Source organism: Elaeis guineensis, chromosome 2 (assembly GCF_000442705.2).
Source record: "Elaeis guineensis isolate ETL-2024a chromosome 2, EG11, whole genome shotgun sequence".
Classification (NCBI taxonomy): domain Eukaryota; kingdom Viridiplantae; phylum Streptophyta; class Magnoliopsida; order Arecales; family Arecaceae; genus Elaeis; species Elaeis guineensis.
The window spans coordinates 116,880,538-116,899,102 of record NC_025994.2 but is presented as its reverse complement, the minus strand read 5'-3'; the positions used below and the strand labels follow the sequence as shown (position 1 = coordinate 116,899,102).

The 18,565-nt window shown below is 36.7% G+C and overlaps 1 protein-coding gene across 1 annotated transcript in view; it reads left to right on the top strand.

Annotated features, from left to right (window-relative positions):
* LOC105041111 (alpha,alpha-trehalose-phosphate synthase [UDP-forming] 1) overlaps positions 1-17,387 on the top strand; it is a 33,012-nt gene extending 15,625 nt beyond the window's left edge. Inside the window, 10 exon segments of the mRNA XM_010917935.4 lie at positions 572-672; positions 1,660-1,847; positions 3,888-4,005; positions 8,196-8,375; positions 8,449-8,571; positions 8,655-8,742; positions 8,833-8,963; positions 11,514-11,612; positions 15,888-16,314; positions 16,317-17,387. Coding sequence (XP_010916237.2) covers positions 572-672; positions 1,660-1,847; positions 3,888-4,005; positions 8,196-8,375; positions 8,449-8,571; positions 8,655-8,742; positions 8,833-8,963; positions 11,514-11,612; positions 15,888-16,314; positions 16,317-16,369 — 1,508 coding nt within the window. The 3' untranslated portion in view covers positions 16,370-17,387.
* The last annotated feature ends 1,178 nt before the right edge of the window (positions 17,388-18,565 follow it).

Below are 18,565 nucleotides of genomic sequence, written 5' to 3'. Positions count from 1 at the left end.
GCTAATTTTGTACTCACCTGGTCAGTTAGGTTGCATCTTTCCAAAACATTATTAGTGACCATGATTTGCTAATATAGTTGTTTAACATTTGTTTTATTTGTTTCAATATCTGATATCTAACCAAGCAGTCATTTTGCTTTAAGTCAACAAGTTGATTGATCCTACACTCCCAGGCACTATCTGTAGATAAATAAAGTTTTGTAGAATGCAATATATATTTGTTCATAAGATAGATAAACTAGGCTGTGGCCATATAGGGAGAAAGAAATCCAGTAAGTAGCAGTTATGGTACACCTTTTTGTGCAAGTTGTATTGATAGGTAGGACATAATTATATGGTATGTGAGCAAAATCTCTTTCTATTGTGTCTTGAAACTTACTGCAGTTGACACTACGACAACTGAACCATTAGGGAACAGAATATGTGATTATGTTTTTGGCCTTTAACTTACACTTCAACTTTCTAGACATTAATGTTGCTAGTTATAGTTTTGTTTGGTTTGTGTTCTAGGGTGCTGTTTTCGCTTGCTTTCTCAATTGTATTCATTTTCCCCCATTATATATTTTTGTAGATGTGGCACTTGTAACATCACTGAGAGATGGGATGAATCTTGTAAGCTATGAGTTTGTGGCATGCCAGGGTGAAAAGAAAGGCGTTCTTATATTAAGTGAAGTATGTATCGACGACTTCATCCATCTGCATTTGCTTTATTTTTCTTTGCATAAACTGAGCTTATTCTTTTTCCACATTCTGGTCACAATTTTCAAAGATCTGTATGAATGCTGTTTTGGATAGCAAGAGGCTCTGCTGTTTTGTGGGGCATCGTGCGATGAGAATTTTTCTTATAAATATATTTTTGTCTGCATTTCATAATAATGGTGGCTGGGAATGTGTTTCTCCTGAAAGCATCTTATTCAAAATGATTGGATTGTCTTTTTCAAAGAGTTAATGTGATGCTTCTTTTCTTACATCTAGATTTATGCCATCATGTTTGGAAACTACCTGTTGTGCTTAAAAGCTTCACGTTTTATTATATGCAACATATCAGATTTATTGACTACAGCCAGCTAATGCAACAATGACTTGGAATTCATTAATTTCAACTTAGTAGGTATTTTCTAATTGCCATGTCTTGCTGTTTAATATAAATTTTGGCTATCTTGAATTTAATGGGAGAAAAACATCTGTTTCCACAGCAATGCACACTTCTTGGCACATGTCAATAGAAAATAAAACTATGTAAACTTTGCAGTTTAATTGCTGAAGTTGTTGAAAGAAACACCTATAATAGTAATATACTTCTATACAATAGAAAATGCTATGACTTCATTCTGTCTCATTATGGTGTTAAAGTTTTGTTATCTAGCTTTGCATTACCGTGGATAGATGATGAGAAATGATATTTGACAATTGATAACCTGTCTTTTGTTCATTCATCTTTAAAATTCTGGTAACTCTTATTATTGTCAGTGCACAGTTTCATGGATGTTTATTCCAGTGTCATATTGTATCACCTGTATTCACTATTCTCAGTGGACTAATAAGACTTTGATAATCTAAATCTCTCCTTCTGTGTGTTTCCGCTTTCCATATTTTCATATTTGTTGGCATTGTTTTTGAGGTTGGCTTAAGCCTTATTTTAGTGGGTTTGATATATAGTTTGCAGGGGCAGCCCAATCTCTAGGAGCTGGTGCCCTCCTGGTAAATCCTTGGAACATCACAGAAGTTGCTGCCTCGATAGGGTATGCATTGAATATGCCTGCTGACGAGAGAGAAAAGCGGCATAGACACAACTTTGCGCATGTGACTACACACACTGCCCAAGATTGGGCAGAAACTTTTGTAAGGTAAGGATCCGGCAGTTTCTTAAATTGCGCTTTGCAACTGATCTTCTTTTAAAGAGTGTGCATGGTTTATGCCTATGATAAGATGGGTGCATTCTTTCTAATTGCTTGACATATCTAAAGGTAATCACTTTATGGGAAAAGTGGGGCATCATTGTTGTATGTGGCGGTAAGCATGCATGGGAGAGTGATCATATATTTTTCTTCTGTTTGATAGCAAAATGAGCCCATTTACATTAGCATGCCTGCCATGCCACTATGATGACGTGCTAACATCCTTTGCACTATTTGATGGTTCTAACTGACTTCAGTTCTAACTGACTTCATTGCTTGTGTTGATCTAGTGAAGCTCAAGAAACACAAATAAGACTACTACTAACATTTTCCATTCAATACTGTTGAAATGAGATAAGAAAAGAATAATATGCTTGTTGGCTTGAATAGGAGAGAAACAAGCATCATCCTTCATTTTATCAAAATATGCTCTACTCCATCAAACAGATTATGCAATTAACGTGCGCACTTTTGCCAAGGCCTAAAACTGTTGAACTTCTGGAACAAGATATTATTCATGGTACCAGTTGCTGATGGATGCTTTGAAGAAGGATATGAAAGGCCAATGCTAGATTTGCACCAATTGTAACCTGTTACATCCAATCAGCTGATGTTGTGTAATTAGGATCCGAATCTGTGTGTTCCATGCAGCCGCATAATTTTCCATTTGGGCTATTTATAATTACTTCCTTGATGTAAGTAGACATGTTAAATTCTCTAACATGATTTTTGTCCATCTAAACAAATTAGGCATTTTAAGTGATGCTAACAATGTATGTTTTATTGCTGTTAAGCATCCTCTGAGGTTCTCTATATAGTATTTTTATTGCTGTTAAGCATGCTCCGATGTCCTCTATGTACTATCTAAAGATGCCAAAACACACTCATTAACATAAAATTGCGTTATATTAGATGAAAGAAAGAAACCAGGTTCTAAGGTACAATTGTAAGAAATCATTTACTTTCTAAATAACAATGAGAGGTGTCATGGAGAAACCTACTTGCATGCATAAAGCTATGAACAAGCCAATTATACAAAGCAAGCCAACCACAAAATGCACATCACATGTTGCATGTTAGCTCATCCCAGGTAGAAGAACTATGTCATACTGTTTGTCCATCATGTTGTTCCAACATTAAACTAACATGTTGCATCTAACATGGTACAAAGTCAACTAGCAAGGTTTTAAATCCTGTGGGACGGAGCTGTCCAGGTTTTCCCATGGAATGGGACGCATCGCCATCCCGTCCCATTCCGATATTTGGGACAGAGGATGTCTCAAGGCATCTCAATCGGGATGTTGGAATGCTAGCAGGATGGTCTGTCCCAACACGTGGGATGGTACTTCGTCCTGGTGTCCCATAGAATGTCCTGCTGGGATCTGAATCCCTATCAACTAGTACTACAACGTTAGTTTCTGTATGTGTAGTGGGTGATGTTTTGTGAACTATTTTTGGTTGCAGTATATACTATAATGTTTTGTTGGTTTTGCATGACTTTTTTTAAGTGATTTTTTTCAAACCTCAAGTTGCCATTGACTCTGTTTTAGTAGATGAAAATATAATAATCATCCTCTCGTCTCTAAAACTGACTTAGAAGACTTCATCAGATCCACTCTTGGCTTGTCTTCTGTTTAATTTATTTTTGCCTTTTCTTTTTAAACTGTTTTTAATTATTTAAACGTTGTTACAAACTTACAATGTATTACAACAAAGTATTAACTGGTTATAAATATCAACTTGTATTGGCAATTGACCTGTTGTGTTGCAGAACATTAATTTGGTCACTTGTGATCCTACCATGGGCTTATATATGCTTTGTTGATTGATGTAGTGCTTATTGGTAGATTCAACTTGTCCTATGAATGAATTTCACTTCTATCTTTTCTGAAGAACATGCTTATGTTTTTACAAATTCTGTATTGGAACATACCCTTTGTCTTATGGTTCATTTTGAAATTACTCTTGCCATTTCATTTTTCTCTTCAGTGAACTAAATGATACAGTTGTTGAAGCTCAACTTAGAACAAGACAAGTTCCACCTCTACTTCCTACCCAGATAGCAATGGAACGATATTTGCAGTCCAAGAATCGATTGCTCATCTTGGTATTCTACTCGTAATGTTACATTTTATTTATTTGAATGATGATAGCTTCATGGGCTGTATTTCCTTTCTATCATTTTCATCATCATGTTTGAGTGAGATGGGGATACTACAGGTTCAATTGTTGATTATTAAAATTTTTTGCCTCTTTCTGCTATGTTTCTTTTTTCATATCTTTCTATATAATCAGATCTTTAGAGAAGTAAATTGAACTTGTACTGGCACACACTAAGAGCACGGATGGTTAGCAACTTTTCATACTAGCAGGAAAATCCAATTTATTTGCAATTTCTAACTATGTTGTATAATGTATATCAACTGTCACTGTCCAGTATGGATTGCTAAACAATTGAATGATGTAACCTGGAAATGTTCCATAGCACATCCTGCAGTTGGATAACTTACTTTGAGAAATGATTATTTTCCAGAAATACTTAACAATATATAATCATCATAATTGTTATTGTCAGTGTTGACAGATATGTAAACACTGCAGAACTTGTTAACAAAGAATGAGGAGTGATTATTTACTTTGTCTAGCCTAGGCAGTGTACATGGGACACTCAAAAAGTGCATTATATTTTTAAAAATATTAGCATGTGCATTTTATGGGATATGATTTTACTTAATTCTCTATGTTGCAAGTGTTTCGACTTTCACGTGCTAACGATCTATTATTCTCTCAATCCATTTTTTGAAGCTGAACAGAAGCAATTCTGATTATTTTTGAAGCTAGCTGTTTGCAGAACAAGATTACAGATGCATAAAGATCAGATTCATCAACCTGTTTTTTGATCTCTAAACAACTATTGACTAAAGAACTAATCCACAACCAGCACACTTGCAAGTTTGAATGGCTAGACACGACAGATCAACTTATCTTGGTATACAAGTTCTCCTAAATTTGTCCAGGCAGCAAGGGTTTGCTGAGTGTTTTACACTGGTGCACAACATATTTTGTCCTGGCACTGGAAGGAGGCCTGAGTAGGACTAACACCCATTGTGTTGACCTTTGGTCACTCTTGGCTGGGCTGTATGTTAATGAAAAGTCCTGAATTGAAACGAGGCTATAGGAACTAGCCCAACTTTCCTCTCCTGCATCGGCGTTTCCTTCCCAATCGAGTCAAATACAGATTTATGAATCATCTCTTCACTGTACATCTTCCACACTCTCATGTCTCATCTTCTCTCCTCTTCTTATCTCCATTTCTCCTCTCTCCTCTTGTTGCCTGTCCTCTCATCATCCTTCTCTCATGTCTCCACATGCCTGTTCATCTCCCCTCCTTTATTCTCTTCAATTGCTACAACCTCGGCAGTGCTTATTACTAATGCCCTCTCCATGTTACAGAACCACATTTTCTATGACATTGCCTGTGTTTTGTGCCTTGTGGCATCATTGGATCACTGGGTTTTAGCTAATCACCCTCTCATTTGTTACCAGACTTTGGCCACATGTAGTTCCCAAACTCCATGAACCATGCCTTGAATTTAATAAGTTGATTGCCTTTCTGGTTGGGTCAATATGGGCTGAAGCCAGACTTGCTCATGTCCAGCAATATGGGACTGGTACTGCTGAAGATGGATTTGGCCAAGATTGGCCCATTAGTAGTTTTAGCTTGAGTTGTCCCTATGGTTCGATAACAAGTGCTTCTCTAGCATATGCAAAATCATTGATCGAAATATCTGTGGAAGATGAAGAATAATCTATTGTTCCACTGGAAGTCAACATATTTACAATATGAAAAGTTTAAATAACATGGAGATTGAAGGGGCGTATAACCCTTTTTTCACATCTCATCCACCTGTGCATGTTCCTCACTGTAGGGATTCATATTTGTAGGATATGCAACCAACTATGAGATGTCGATCTCAATTCCATTGCTCTGGGGTGAAAAGCTAAAATTTTTAGCCTAAACTCTGTAGGTGTTAGAATCTATATAATTAAAACTCCCCTTTCTTCAGGAGCTTCTGCACACCTTGAAAGAAAGACTCAATGATCTGTGCTAGGGCTGAGCAATTAGGATAATAAACTCAAACTTGTATATGTGGGCGCTATGCCTATGAACCAACACTCAGCCCACGAATTGGTATGTCCTAAATCATCAATGCTATGTCAGAAACAAAATCAGTGCATCCTACCATTTCAATTCTCATGGCTTGAAATGAAGCAATGCTTTTTGTGCCATGTGTGCGGTCTCTACCTTTCTGCATTTAAGAGGACCCTATGCCTATGTATGTCAGCTTGAACTCCAGGCTCACATTCTGCTTGTGTGTGGACTGCTCTTATGCTGATTGACCTTGCTATTTGTGCAAGGGCCAGAATCATGTATCCTGTAGTCTTGAGCTCTGTATTTGACATTGCAATAGAAATTCCTTGCACATAGTGGACCCTTTTTATGAGTTGGATTTGTGGACTTTTTGACCTTGTGTCAAATATGCAAAGCTTTCTTAAGAATGCTGCAAATATGCGGGAACTAAGTGAACTTGGGGTCGATTGAGCTCTAGCCCGAGTTTGTGTGGGGATCAAATGTTGGTATTGAGAATTATGAGCCTATGCCAAATGCATGTTGCATTCTGTCCGTATGTTTATTCCACAACTTATGTCAAGGTTGGACCAAGGCTGATATTGTTTGTGTCATGGGTGTGTGTTAATGCTTAAACATGCATTTGTACTACAACACTAGAAGGAATTTGTTGAGAGCCCTACAAGCAGCACTCCATTGTGCACTTTTGGAGTGCACTTAGACATGACTTGCCCAAAACGTATACATGCTCTTCAAGCTTGAATTGAGTTAATTTTTAGTTTCATTCATGAAATAAGTTTTGGTGCTGCGGTGTGCCTTCAACAAAAAGAGGTTCTACTAAAATCATAGGCTAAAATTTGAGCATTTAGTGGAGCTGTGGAAAAATTATTGTAGCTTTTTAATGAGCTATCCTTGATCATGGTTATGCGTCTGGGAGCATTATGGTTAGACATAAGGTTTTTAACTTGGAAATATGATAGGTTTTAGGAGATAACTAGTCTGACTGATATAACAGAGGTGGTTAAACTATGAAGCTAATCATGCAACAGTTCGTATGCCAAGATGTCAGATACATTAAGAACAAGAGATGCTTATCTTGAACTTGATGTAAGGCATTTATTTATGTTGAACAAGAAATGATGTAGGATATGGGATTTGATGAAGAACTTAACCGGTAAGAAGTGCTTGAACACATTAACTTTAACTAAACAATAAGTGACATCCCATGAGGATGTTGTACTACCTCCTTTCCTTTTCTTGGGAAAAATCAAAAACAAGCCCTTATTCTTTCTCTCTGTCTGCATCTTTGGCCTGTGATGCTCATCTTTAACTGTCTAAAGTCCCACCATTATTTTTTCCTTTTAACCCTCTTATGGTTCTTAACCTTTCACTAAGGTGTTTGTCTTTGGCTCTGCTGCTCTACATCTAGACTTCCTGCATATGTATAAATATAACAATAATATAATATAATAAAATATAATTTAAACAATTGTTGCTACTACCCAACATTCTGAAAATATACAATAAAGCTGGTCTGCTGACACTTCATTAAATTTTACTGCCTCAATTTGTGACTGTTACTTGCACAGCACTTTAGATGAGTACCATCCTTTTTATCCTCCCTGCTTTGGCCCTACTCTTTCCTTTTATTAGAACAGGTCCATTTTAGCTAAAGCAACAATATTTTGGCAATCTATACTGCCTGTACCACTGTCTGATAACCATCTAGGTTGTATTAATGGAAGAGGTGGGTGCACATGCTTCCTTATCACCTCAGATGCTAGTTTTGGTACTATATACAGATTGAATGGTGAGGGAACATCTCTTGACTTTAAACTTACCTGTTAATAAACCTTTGGTTGACTCTAAAAATTCTGTTCCTTTGTCTGCAGTCCCTAAAGTTTCATTGTTGACAATTGATTCTAAATAACTAAGGTTTAAGAAGTCTTTTCCCCCTTTTTATGTCAATAATAAATCATCTGTTTGCTATTTTCTATTTCCTCTAAATCCTGAATTGAGCCTATCAAGATTGCTGATTCAATTTCTGGTTTACTTAAGTTTTTACAGAATATATTGTGGAATAATGACTTGTCTTGAAGTTCTTGTATGATGTACATTTTACTTTATTTTTCCTTTTTTTGATGTATGCATATACTGCCAAATTGTAGGGCTTCAATGCAACATTGACAGAACCAATTGAATCTTGTGGAAGAAGAGGTGGAGACCAAATCAAAGAGATGGAGCTTAAATTGCACCCAGATTTGAAAGTCCCTTTGACAATTCTTTGTAATGATAAACAGACAACTGTTGTTGTTCTCAGTGGAAGCGACAGAAGTGTCCTAGACGATGTACAATTTCAGAAATATATTTTTATATTTTCCAACAATTATTTTAGTGCTAACTATCTTGTGCTTTTTCCAGAATTTTGGAGAGTACAGTATGTGGCTGGCAGCAGAAAATGGGATGTTTTTGCGCCTTACAGGTGGAGAATGGATGACAACAATGCCAGAGCATCTAAATATGGATTGGGTTGACAGTGTAAAGGTGTGTACACTGTCCAGGATTTTGTTTTCATTGGAGATACCTTTCGATGAACTAGATTTGTAATACTAACTGAAATTTTGCAGCATGTTTTTGAGTATTTCACTGAGAGAACGCCTAGGTCTCATTTTGAACATCGTGAGACATCACTTGTATGGAATTACAAGTATGCAGGTATAGTTTTGATCTTTAGTAAAATATTGTTATACTAGCACATTGAATGCTCATAATTTCATTTTTCTTATAATATTGTTATTGTTGCAGATGTTGAATTTGGAAGGCTTCAGGCAAGGGATATGCTGCAGCATTTATGGACAGGCCCGATTTCTAATGCAGCTGTTGATGTTGTCCAAGGTAGCCGGTCAGTCGAGGTTCGTTCTGTTGGAGTCACCAAGGTATGTCAGTATATGTTTTCCTTTTCACAAGGTCAGATTAGAATATTTCTTGGTGTAACTTGTGCTGGTCCAGTAGCTCTTTTGTCTGCACCGGATCTAATGATCACCGTGAATATGTGATGCTGAGAGAATATATGATCTTTATCTTGAACATGATGCACAGTAGTTTATCTTGATGCGTTGTCAGAATGTGTTGCATTTTGAGGAGAATTGTTTTATGCACTAATATATTAAAAGCAATCTTTTATGTGGAAGGATCCTATTGTATATCATGCAAAAACATATATTTTTCTATTTTGGGTGTACCTACTTCCTTTCATTTATTGTGTACTTTTCTTTGATTGCAACTCATCAGATCTTGCTTCTCGAGTAATGCTCATATCAATTTTTGAGTACAATATAATCAAATTAAAACGGATTGGGTATTTTGTATAGTGTAGTTCACAAATGGTGAAAGAGGTTTGCATCCATAGGAGGAAAGGAAGATAGTCATAAACATTCTTATTATGGATGCATGTGGTTGGAGACTTAGCCATAGGATCGTTGCAGGCAATTGAGGAGCAACCTGATCGAATCTAGCCCGGAGGGCACGTCATTGTATATTATGTAACTAGAGATCTAAATGTTGAAAGTCTTAATTGAAATAAACTTTTACAGGGCAATAGTATAGTGCAAGGTTCGTGGAACCATTATTGGGATCCGTAGTAGTGGGTTGATGGGACGGTACAATATAGGTCTGCATCGTGCTATTCTGGTCCATTTCAGACTTTTTTTATTTTAAATTTTGAACTGAAGTTGGCATATGGTTTGTTGACTTCAATTCAAAATTAAAAAAAATAAAATAAAAAAAAAGTGAGAGCTGGTTTGTTTTCTTTCTCAGAGTGAGGGAAAGTGAGGGGGAGAGGAAGAAAAGGAGGGAGGGCTGCCTCAGCAAAGCCTAACCCTAAGCCGTGCACACGAGAGAGAGAGAGAGAGAGAGAGAGAGAGAGAGAGAGGGGGGGGGAGGGCTGTCTTTGCAAACTCTAAGCTGAAGCGCATGGCTGCGCGCACTAGAGAGAGAGAGAGACCTATTGGCGAGAGGGCGGTACCATCGGGAGGGGGGCATGGTGCTCACGAGCTAGGGTTGTTCTCTCGTGCTCTCAATGCTTCTAAGCTGGGGAGAGGATCAAACCGAATATATAGCTTAAATCGTGCCAGTCCTTGATCGATCCTGCTCAGTATGCCCTCAACCGGCTGGTTGGGCATTCCTTGTAAAGTTATGCAACTATCAGAAGCCAAGGAGCCTCACATAAGTTGCAAGTCACTAGTTTGTGGAAGTTATGAGATAGTAACACAAAAAAAAGTACTTTTATATGTGCAAACATATTATGTAGTAGTACATAAATTCGACATAGACAATTGTTATCATTTGAAAACAGTTTGCAAAGCATCTTGCAAGCCTTTAATGAGCCCTTTCAGCCCATGTGCAAACCTATTATGCAATAATAATACACAAATTACACATAGAACGTTGCATTATCAAGTGCAAACAGTTTGCAAAGCATCTTGCAATTCTTTAATTAGCTCTTTCAGGCATGTTTTCTTCTACTCAATGACCCTTCCGTAATTCATCTTTGAACTTCTAAGTATGACTTGATATTTTGCTGAACAGCAAATATTTGTCCTTGAAAAATCATCCTGCGGTTTGTGTTGTGATGATAATGCTTATGCAAACTGTTTGCAAAGAATTTTTGCAATTTCTTCAACTAGTTGTTTCAGGCATGTTTCTTCTATTTTAACTATTCATTCTTCACTCTTGATCCTTCATGTGTTATTTTAGATTTCCTGAACAGCAACCATTTGTCCCTGACAAATCATCCTGCAGTTGGTGTTGCAATGATAATGCTTAGGCAAATACAGAATCTTAAGCTGCACTTTCTTATGGATGAATCAGAAAAATGAATCTAGTGCATCCATTGCTTTGTTTAGGTGAATGAATGTGGTTATCATATCTGAGTTCAATGAGAATCAACCTCTCTAGTTTCCATTCGGTTCAGTTAATTTAGGACTCGTAATATTTGTGGTATTGTAATGGGTGATTTTTACACATGGGCATGTGTGTGTGAAGGGGGGAGGAGGGAGCGTGGGGGGTGGGGGCGGCGGGGGGCAGAGAGAGAGAGAGAGAAAGAGAGTTAATCCTAAATGCCATCAATTGAAAATAGATGATGGATCATCCAAATTGAGTACTGTTAGAGATGAATAACAGCAAGCACCCAAAAAGAAAGGGATGCTGTTTTGCAACCTCATTGTGGATTATGATCTAGACATATTTACAGCATATTTGAAATTAAATTCTGCAATGCTTATAGTTCTGAACCAAAATTATGTTGCATTAGAATTTAGAAAGTTATCCAATCTCTGAGACTCAATGAGTAGGTAAGGAATATCTAAGACATTTGATTTCTGAGTTTTTGGATTTGATATGCAGATAAACACTAGGGGAAAGATGTTTATATATTTTACTTGAGAAGGCTTGTTCGGTTAAAAAAATTCTGTGTTATATTCATGCAGGGTGCTGCAATAGATCGTATATTGGGAGAAATAGTTCATAGCAAAAGCATGGTCACGCCCATTGATTACGTGTTATGTATTGGTCACTTTCTTGGAAAGGTAATTCTTCTCGTGATAAGTCGATACTTATGACAGTGTAGATGAAGTTGTGCCTTTGTTTGTATAACTTTTAACAATGAAATTTTGTTTTTGTTAGGTTAGGAAACAATAAAACAATAACATCATAATTTTTTCCTAAAAAAGTTAGGAAAAAAGAAAAGGATTAGCATTAAAGTCCCTTCATTTATGCTCATGAGACCATAAATCATTTAATGTCTGTAGGAAATAAAAGAATGTTTTAACTGTAAATTGCATAAATAATTTTCCAAGATTAATTGTCATGTTTGACAAAAAGGGATGATTGAAATGAAAGTAAACATGCAATAATGCTTATTATATTTCTTCAATAATTCTTATTTTTTGTTATATAAACTCTTGAGACAATTTTAAACCCCACCCTGCTCATCGCCCAAGCCCAGCTTTGGACAAGCCCTGGAACAATGGGCCTGAGGCTGGTCAGAAATTAGAAACCTTTCTGCACTTGGTCACATTAGCTCCTTAGCCTTTTTAGGATGCTTTCGCAAGCTGAAAATGATTGCTCTGTTGCTTAAATACTGGAGTTGGTAAATTCATAATTTACTTGAAGAATAAAGAAGCTAAATTTTGCCTGGTCACAATGGATGAAAGGATTAACTTCACCGACTAGCCTTTAGTTTCTTGCCCAGGCCAAAACAGAAATTCGACTTTTTTGCTGCTGTAGGTACGATATTGAAAAAAAATGTAGTAGTTATTGTTATTTGTTGTTTCCACCATGTGTGATTTCTGTGTTGATAAAATATGACACTTGCGAGTGGTATCGCTGTGTTGCTAGTTTATTAAAGACTAAATTCTTAGCAAATCATATAGGATGTTGGAGCTAAATAGTTTTAATTACCAAAGCAAAATGTTTCGATTTCCTCAGCTTGATATTACTTTCAAGGGCTTAACACCTGCAGCTTTAAGTCTTGCACATCGTTGTTCTATGCTATAGCTTTAGCTATCTAATGTCAAAATGGCATATCCATGCGTGCAACTCTATTGAGGTCAGGTATAATTCTTTTTCATGTAATGCAGAGTCAGGTCATCCTTGTCTTTCTTCCTCTGTTATGAAAGCATGTCTATATGTTTAGACAAATTTGGAGTATTTTTATGTCTGATAAATGAGTAGCTTTAGTCAACTGGGAACTAGCATGGTGGTTGCACTGCTCCAAATGCAGGAGGTTCTGAGTTTGAAACCTGGGAGGCGTTTTCCCAAGTATTAGGACCTGGGTAATTTTTCTAGGGGGTTCTTCCCCACCTCTCCCTTAAAAAAAAGCGGAAGGGAAAAAAATAAGCTTCATATTTTACTCCTGATAATTCCTGTTATGCATGCATCTTTGTAGAGAACAGTTGGTACTTGTTACAACTTATTGTTAGCATTGAGTAATTCAATGATTATAAAAGATTTTCAATCTGTTTCTCATGCAACTTGCTCAATTGTTTGTGCTAAATCATGACATTTTGTCTGGTTACCTGTCAGTTTTACCTTTCAGAATTACCCTAAATGTATGATCCCTGGGGGTTGGCCTGCATTGCATGAGAGGACCATTGAGATAGGATAGTTTAGGGTGTAAAGAAGTTTATTGCTTGCTTGCAAAGTCCTAAGAACAGGATGGCAGATGATAGAATTGAATTTATCAGCAAATGGTAGTGAAGAAAAGTTCTGTTTATGGTTTTCAAGTGAGGAGCTGGTAGGAAAAAGAAACACAAGGAATTGAAGGGCTTAATTGAAAGGTCTACCGTATAAATACTGAGTGCAGAAATTTGTAGAATGCACCAAAACACCAAGAGAGGAGCCAATATAGATTTTAGAATGAACATTTGGATATATTAATCAAATAAATCATAATATGGAGATGCAGAATTTGTTGACAGAAATCTGACATAAAATTAAGCTACATCAACGACCAACAGTAATAGAACATAGAATAATAAAGTAGACATAGAAGAGGAAGAAGGGAGAATAATAAGAAAGATAGGGAGAAATAAGTATGAGAGAGAAATAAAATACATCAGTTACTGAAAGAAATAAAATAACTCCTTGTTATCTTCTTATTTAAATACATCATTACTAAAGAAATAAATAGATAAATCAGACCTAAACAATTTCTAAACCAAATAAAATAGAAAAGCTTGGATGGTTGGACTTTTTGCCGAGTACTATAAGTATAGACCCAAAAGACTCTCCTGCATATGTGCTTACATTGCACAGAACTGGTTGGTAAGATGCTCTCCGGTCGATGACCAGCAAGTTGTGAATCATTGGATTGATCATAATCCTTGATGAATCCAGCAAACAAATGAGAAATGGATCTTCATATTGCTCCTATCTCCATCATTGCTTTTAGGAGTTGGGGCTATGACTCAATCTTGCCATGATGCTCTTCATGTAGATCTTCATTGATGCGATCTTTTACTCTCAAGATACCTAATAACATCTTTTGCGCCATTTTCAATCAAGAAATCTTCGATTGTAGCATCTTTTCATGATGGATCCCCTATGATAGGTTTTCCATGTGTTGAAATCTTAATTATGGGCACTCTTGATATGTGGGCCAATCTCAGGAAGTTTTCCAACTCCTAGTACTGCTGCACTTGCCTGCAATGTGCATTTATTGATATCATATCATTACTGATAGATGCCAATATTGACATGTTGGTGAAGATCATCAATGTTGGAACTCAAATCCACATTCGATAACATGACAAAAGGGGGGAAAGAAATGAGGAGTATAGAAAGGGACCAAGAAGAAGAATGGAAGAGCAAAGTAGAACCCTTCGATCTGGTACCAAATTGATGCAAGACCGCTTATGGGTGGCCTTCATTGTGCAAGAGGAGACCTAGAGACAGGATAGATTAATGTGAAAAGCAATTTTGTTGCTTGCTGTCCAAAGTCCTGAGAATAGGACAGTAAATAATAGAATTGAATTTATCAGCAAATGATAGTGCAAAAAAATTCTGTCCAGGGTTTTTGAGTGAGAAGATGGTAGGAGAAAAGAACACAAGGAATGTAGAGATTAATTGAAAGGTTTCCTATGGATTTTAAAATAGATTAGAGTAAATATTTTGTGCACAAAAGTTTGTATAATGCATCAAAATACCAAAAGAGGAATCAATATAGATCATAGAATACACAAATTGATATATTAATCAAATAAATCATAATATGGAGATGCAGATTTTGTGACAAAAATCTGATATAAAATTAAGCAACGTCAGTAGTCAACCATAAATAGAACAAGGAATAATAAAGCTCCCATAGAAGAGGAAGAAGAGAGTATAATAAGAAAGATAGGGGAGAATAAGTATGAGGGAGAGGGATGAGGAGATGATCGAACCTTAGCCAAAAGGGTTTATCCATTCCTTCATAAAATTCAGTGCGTCATATTTTTTTGCCCAATAGCCCTTCGAGACTCTTTATAGGCTCTACCAATCCCTTAGTCCAAGTCATCTAGGACTTCTATAAATGTAGAAAGAAAATATCCTTGAAACCCTACTAATTAACAACATATTTGACTCCTGGACTCCTAAAAGATTAGGATTGCGGTAGCTCAAACTGTTTATGCTACAGTGACATAGATAGTAACTCCTAGTTATTTTCCTATCTAAATACATAAATTAAATAGATAAATAAGACAAACAATTTTTAAACCAAATAAAATAGAAAAGCTTGACTGTTGGGCTTATGTTAACTATATGGACCGAAAGGATGCTCCTGCATCAACTATTGCCACAGCTGGTTCTTCATGAAGTTTTAACTCTTTTTTTGCATGCATATAGCCATTCTTTTTTTTTTTTTTGGCTAAGCACATACAGCTATTCTTGAAAAACAAAAAATCATAATGTGTTGTGATTTGATGTTTTGAGATCACAAACAATTACTTTACAAAACTAGTGGTTTTGTTGAATTCAAAATTCATAAAATCTCTTAAATCAGGCATTAGATATCTCTTGAGTAATATTTTTCATTTTCCTAGTTCTTCCCCAATCATCTTTCAATTTTTAATTTCTAAACTTTTTCTACAACGAAACTCCTAAGATATTCTCAGCGGTCAAAATTAAAAGAAGTTTGAATCAAGAAAAGAGATAGAATCATGATATTGAAATTTCAACCCTTCAAATAGAGCCTTAGTGAAATCACACACCAATGAAAAATATTGTTGTTTCCTGCCATTACTATTTGGTAACAGCATTAACATGACAAGCACAAGCTTTCAGAATAATTTCATTCATGGAATGTGGGTAATGTGGTACAGGATGAGGACATCTATACCTTCTTTGAGCCAGAACTTCCATCTGAACCTGTAAATTCCTCAAGATCAAAATCAAACGATAGCAATAAGCAGTCAAATGACTGTAACAAGCCATCTCCAGACAAGAGGCCTGCAGAAAGGCCACCAAACAGCTACAAGAACAGCTCAAGGACTTCCACTCATAGGAGTCAAAGGACTCTTCTAAGATCTGAAAGGAGAATGCCAACAAATCACAACTCCTCGGTTGGATGGCGATCTCCTCAAGAGAACATGTCATGGCGTGAGGGATCGTCAGTGCTTGATCTCAAGGGAGACAACTACTTCTCATGTGCGGTTGGTCGGAAGCGGTCAAATGCAAGGTATCTGCTTAACTCATCTGATGATGTGGTCTCCTTCCTTAAGGAGTTGGCAGCCACAGCTAGTCAAGGGGTCCCTCAGTGTTTAACCCAAACCATGCTGGTCAGATGTCATCAAGTTGGGAGTAGCTTCTAGCTGAAACAGTTGGTAGAAGGAAAGGTTAATCTCTCTGGTCTCATGAGACAATGTCCGATTCATTTACAGAGACGGGGTTTTTTTAACTGTCTAACTGGGCTCAAAGGTTGATTAATTCATAGAAAAATGTGTACATGATCTTCATAGGCGCTACTTCATAAATGATCTTATATAAAGTAGTTCTACATATTATTGTGCCATCAAAGACCCACTGATATAGGCATGTGATGGAATGAAAGCCCAATGTGTGTATGCCCCTTATGCCAAAGCTGGTGGCTCAATCATGTATTGTGCACATTTACATATCTAAGAGTTGCTTTCAGAACAAGGCGGTTTTTCTGAATGGATGTTTATTTGAGACTTACAGGCATATTGAGTCTTATTTCTGATAATTTCAATATTCAGGATATACTATAGTGAATGCCCCACGTTACTTGTATCATAGTGTGAGAGACCACAATCCAAGTTTTAATCACCTGAAAGTAGTTCTACATCTTGTTGTGCCATCAAAGACCCACCGATGTAGGCATGTGATGGAATGAAAGCTCAATGTGTTCTGCACGTTATGCCAAAGCTGGTAGCTCAACCATGTATTCTGCACATTTACATGTCCAAGAATAGCTTTCAGAACCAGTGGTTTTTTGGAACGGATGTTTATTTGAGACTTACAGGCGTATTGAGTCTTATTTCTGATAATTTCAGTATTCAGGGTGAACTATAGTGGACGCCCCATCTTACTTGTCTCACAGTGTGAGAGACCACGATCCAAGTTCTAATCACCAGTGGACATATTGGCTGACGAAATTGTTGGTGTTTGTTGGTTTTCTTTCATAATAATCTCAGATCTGCCTAGAGTTCGAGAAAATAGTAGAAGAATACTGTATAGCAGTGAAGCTGGGAAATGATACGAATGTATGGTTGTTGTATGAAGATTTTGTAGTAAAACTGGTTGTAGTAACCATACTATATTGTGCTGTTTTGATGCTAATTGATGGCTCGCTGTTCCATTCATCCCACAATGTGGGTAATCTGATGGTGAAGCTGGATTCCCTAAGTTCTTTTAGAATTTTGATGGGAGGAGGGTTCTGTATCAAAAATCGTGTAATACAGGGGTCTTATTTTTAGATTGCGTGTGAATATTCTGCAAATGAGTTTTTCTTTTCTGAGTAAAATATGTTATTTTCAATATAATCCTGAGCAAAATATTTGAACATCGGCATGATCTTATTTAAGCTTCCATGTTTCAGGAGGTATATCATATTAGCCTAATTACTTCAGCAGTTGCATCGCTAGATCTAACAATTATATGAGACCTAATTTGTTTTTTTTTTTTTTCCTGAATGGAAGAGGGACTATCTGCTTCATGATTCATTGCATTTTGGTGGTTGATACTTGGCCTGATGTTATCTAATATCATCGAAGCCATTTTATTAGTATTTTGAGATATGTCTTGTTCCAATGAACACAGTATTTTGGGTTATGTTTTGTTCTTGTGGATGCAGTATTTTGGATATCTTCTAGTGAATTTTGAGGATGTTTTGTTTGCCATCTTATGGTTTTTGTTTTGCAGGTGGTAGTCTGTCTGTCTTCCTTTTTTGGGGGGGGTGGATTTTTTGCATCTCGATGAATTGGTAAGTGCCTGTCAAACTGTGTGTCATTCGATGGATTTCCAAAGGTGGGAGTGAAAAATACAAGGAATTTAGTGGATAAATCAGTGTCAGAATGCCTGTAGCATGAACATGAAATTTTGAAATTTTAGATGACAGTCCACCCTCTGAGACGAGTTTGTTAAACTTTTTCAATCCACTTATGAAAATTTTCAGCCTCATCATAACTTTTAATCATCCCCTTTTCACAGTGGAGTGTTTTGCTTTCCACAACTAACCATGGCATGGCTACTTTGAAGTGCTTAAACTGAGGATATCGCATAAATTCTCTGATGTCACAGCAATTGTTTGCAGGCATGACATTATCCAGGTTAGTCATTAAGATCAGCAAGATGGAAGCGTTTTCCAGTCTTCCCTTGGGATTGGGAAGCTTGGTATGGAGCCTCTGGAGAGGATGCGGGCATGACATGGTGTTCTGGATTTCTACTCGTGCCATTTTGGATATAATAAAATTCTGCTTCTTTGCAGGAGATATTGTGATGACGCTAGATAGACAATTGGCAAACCAGGCTATAGTCATTC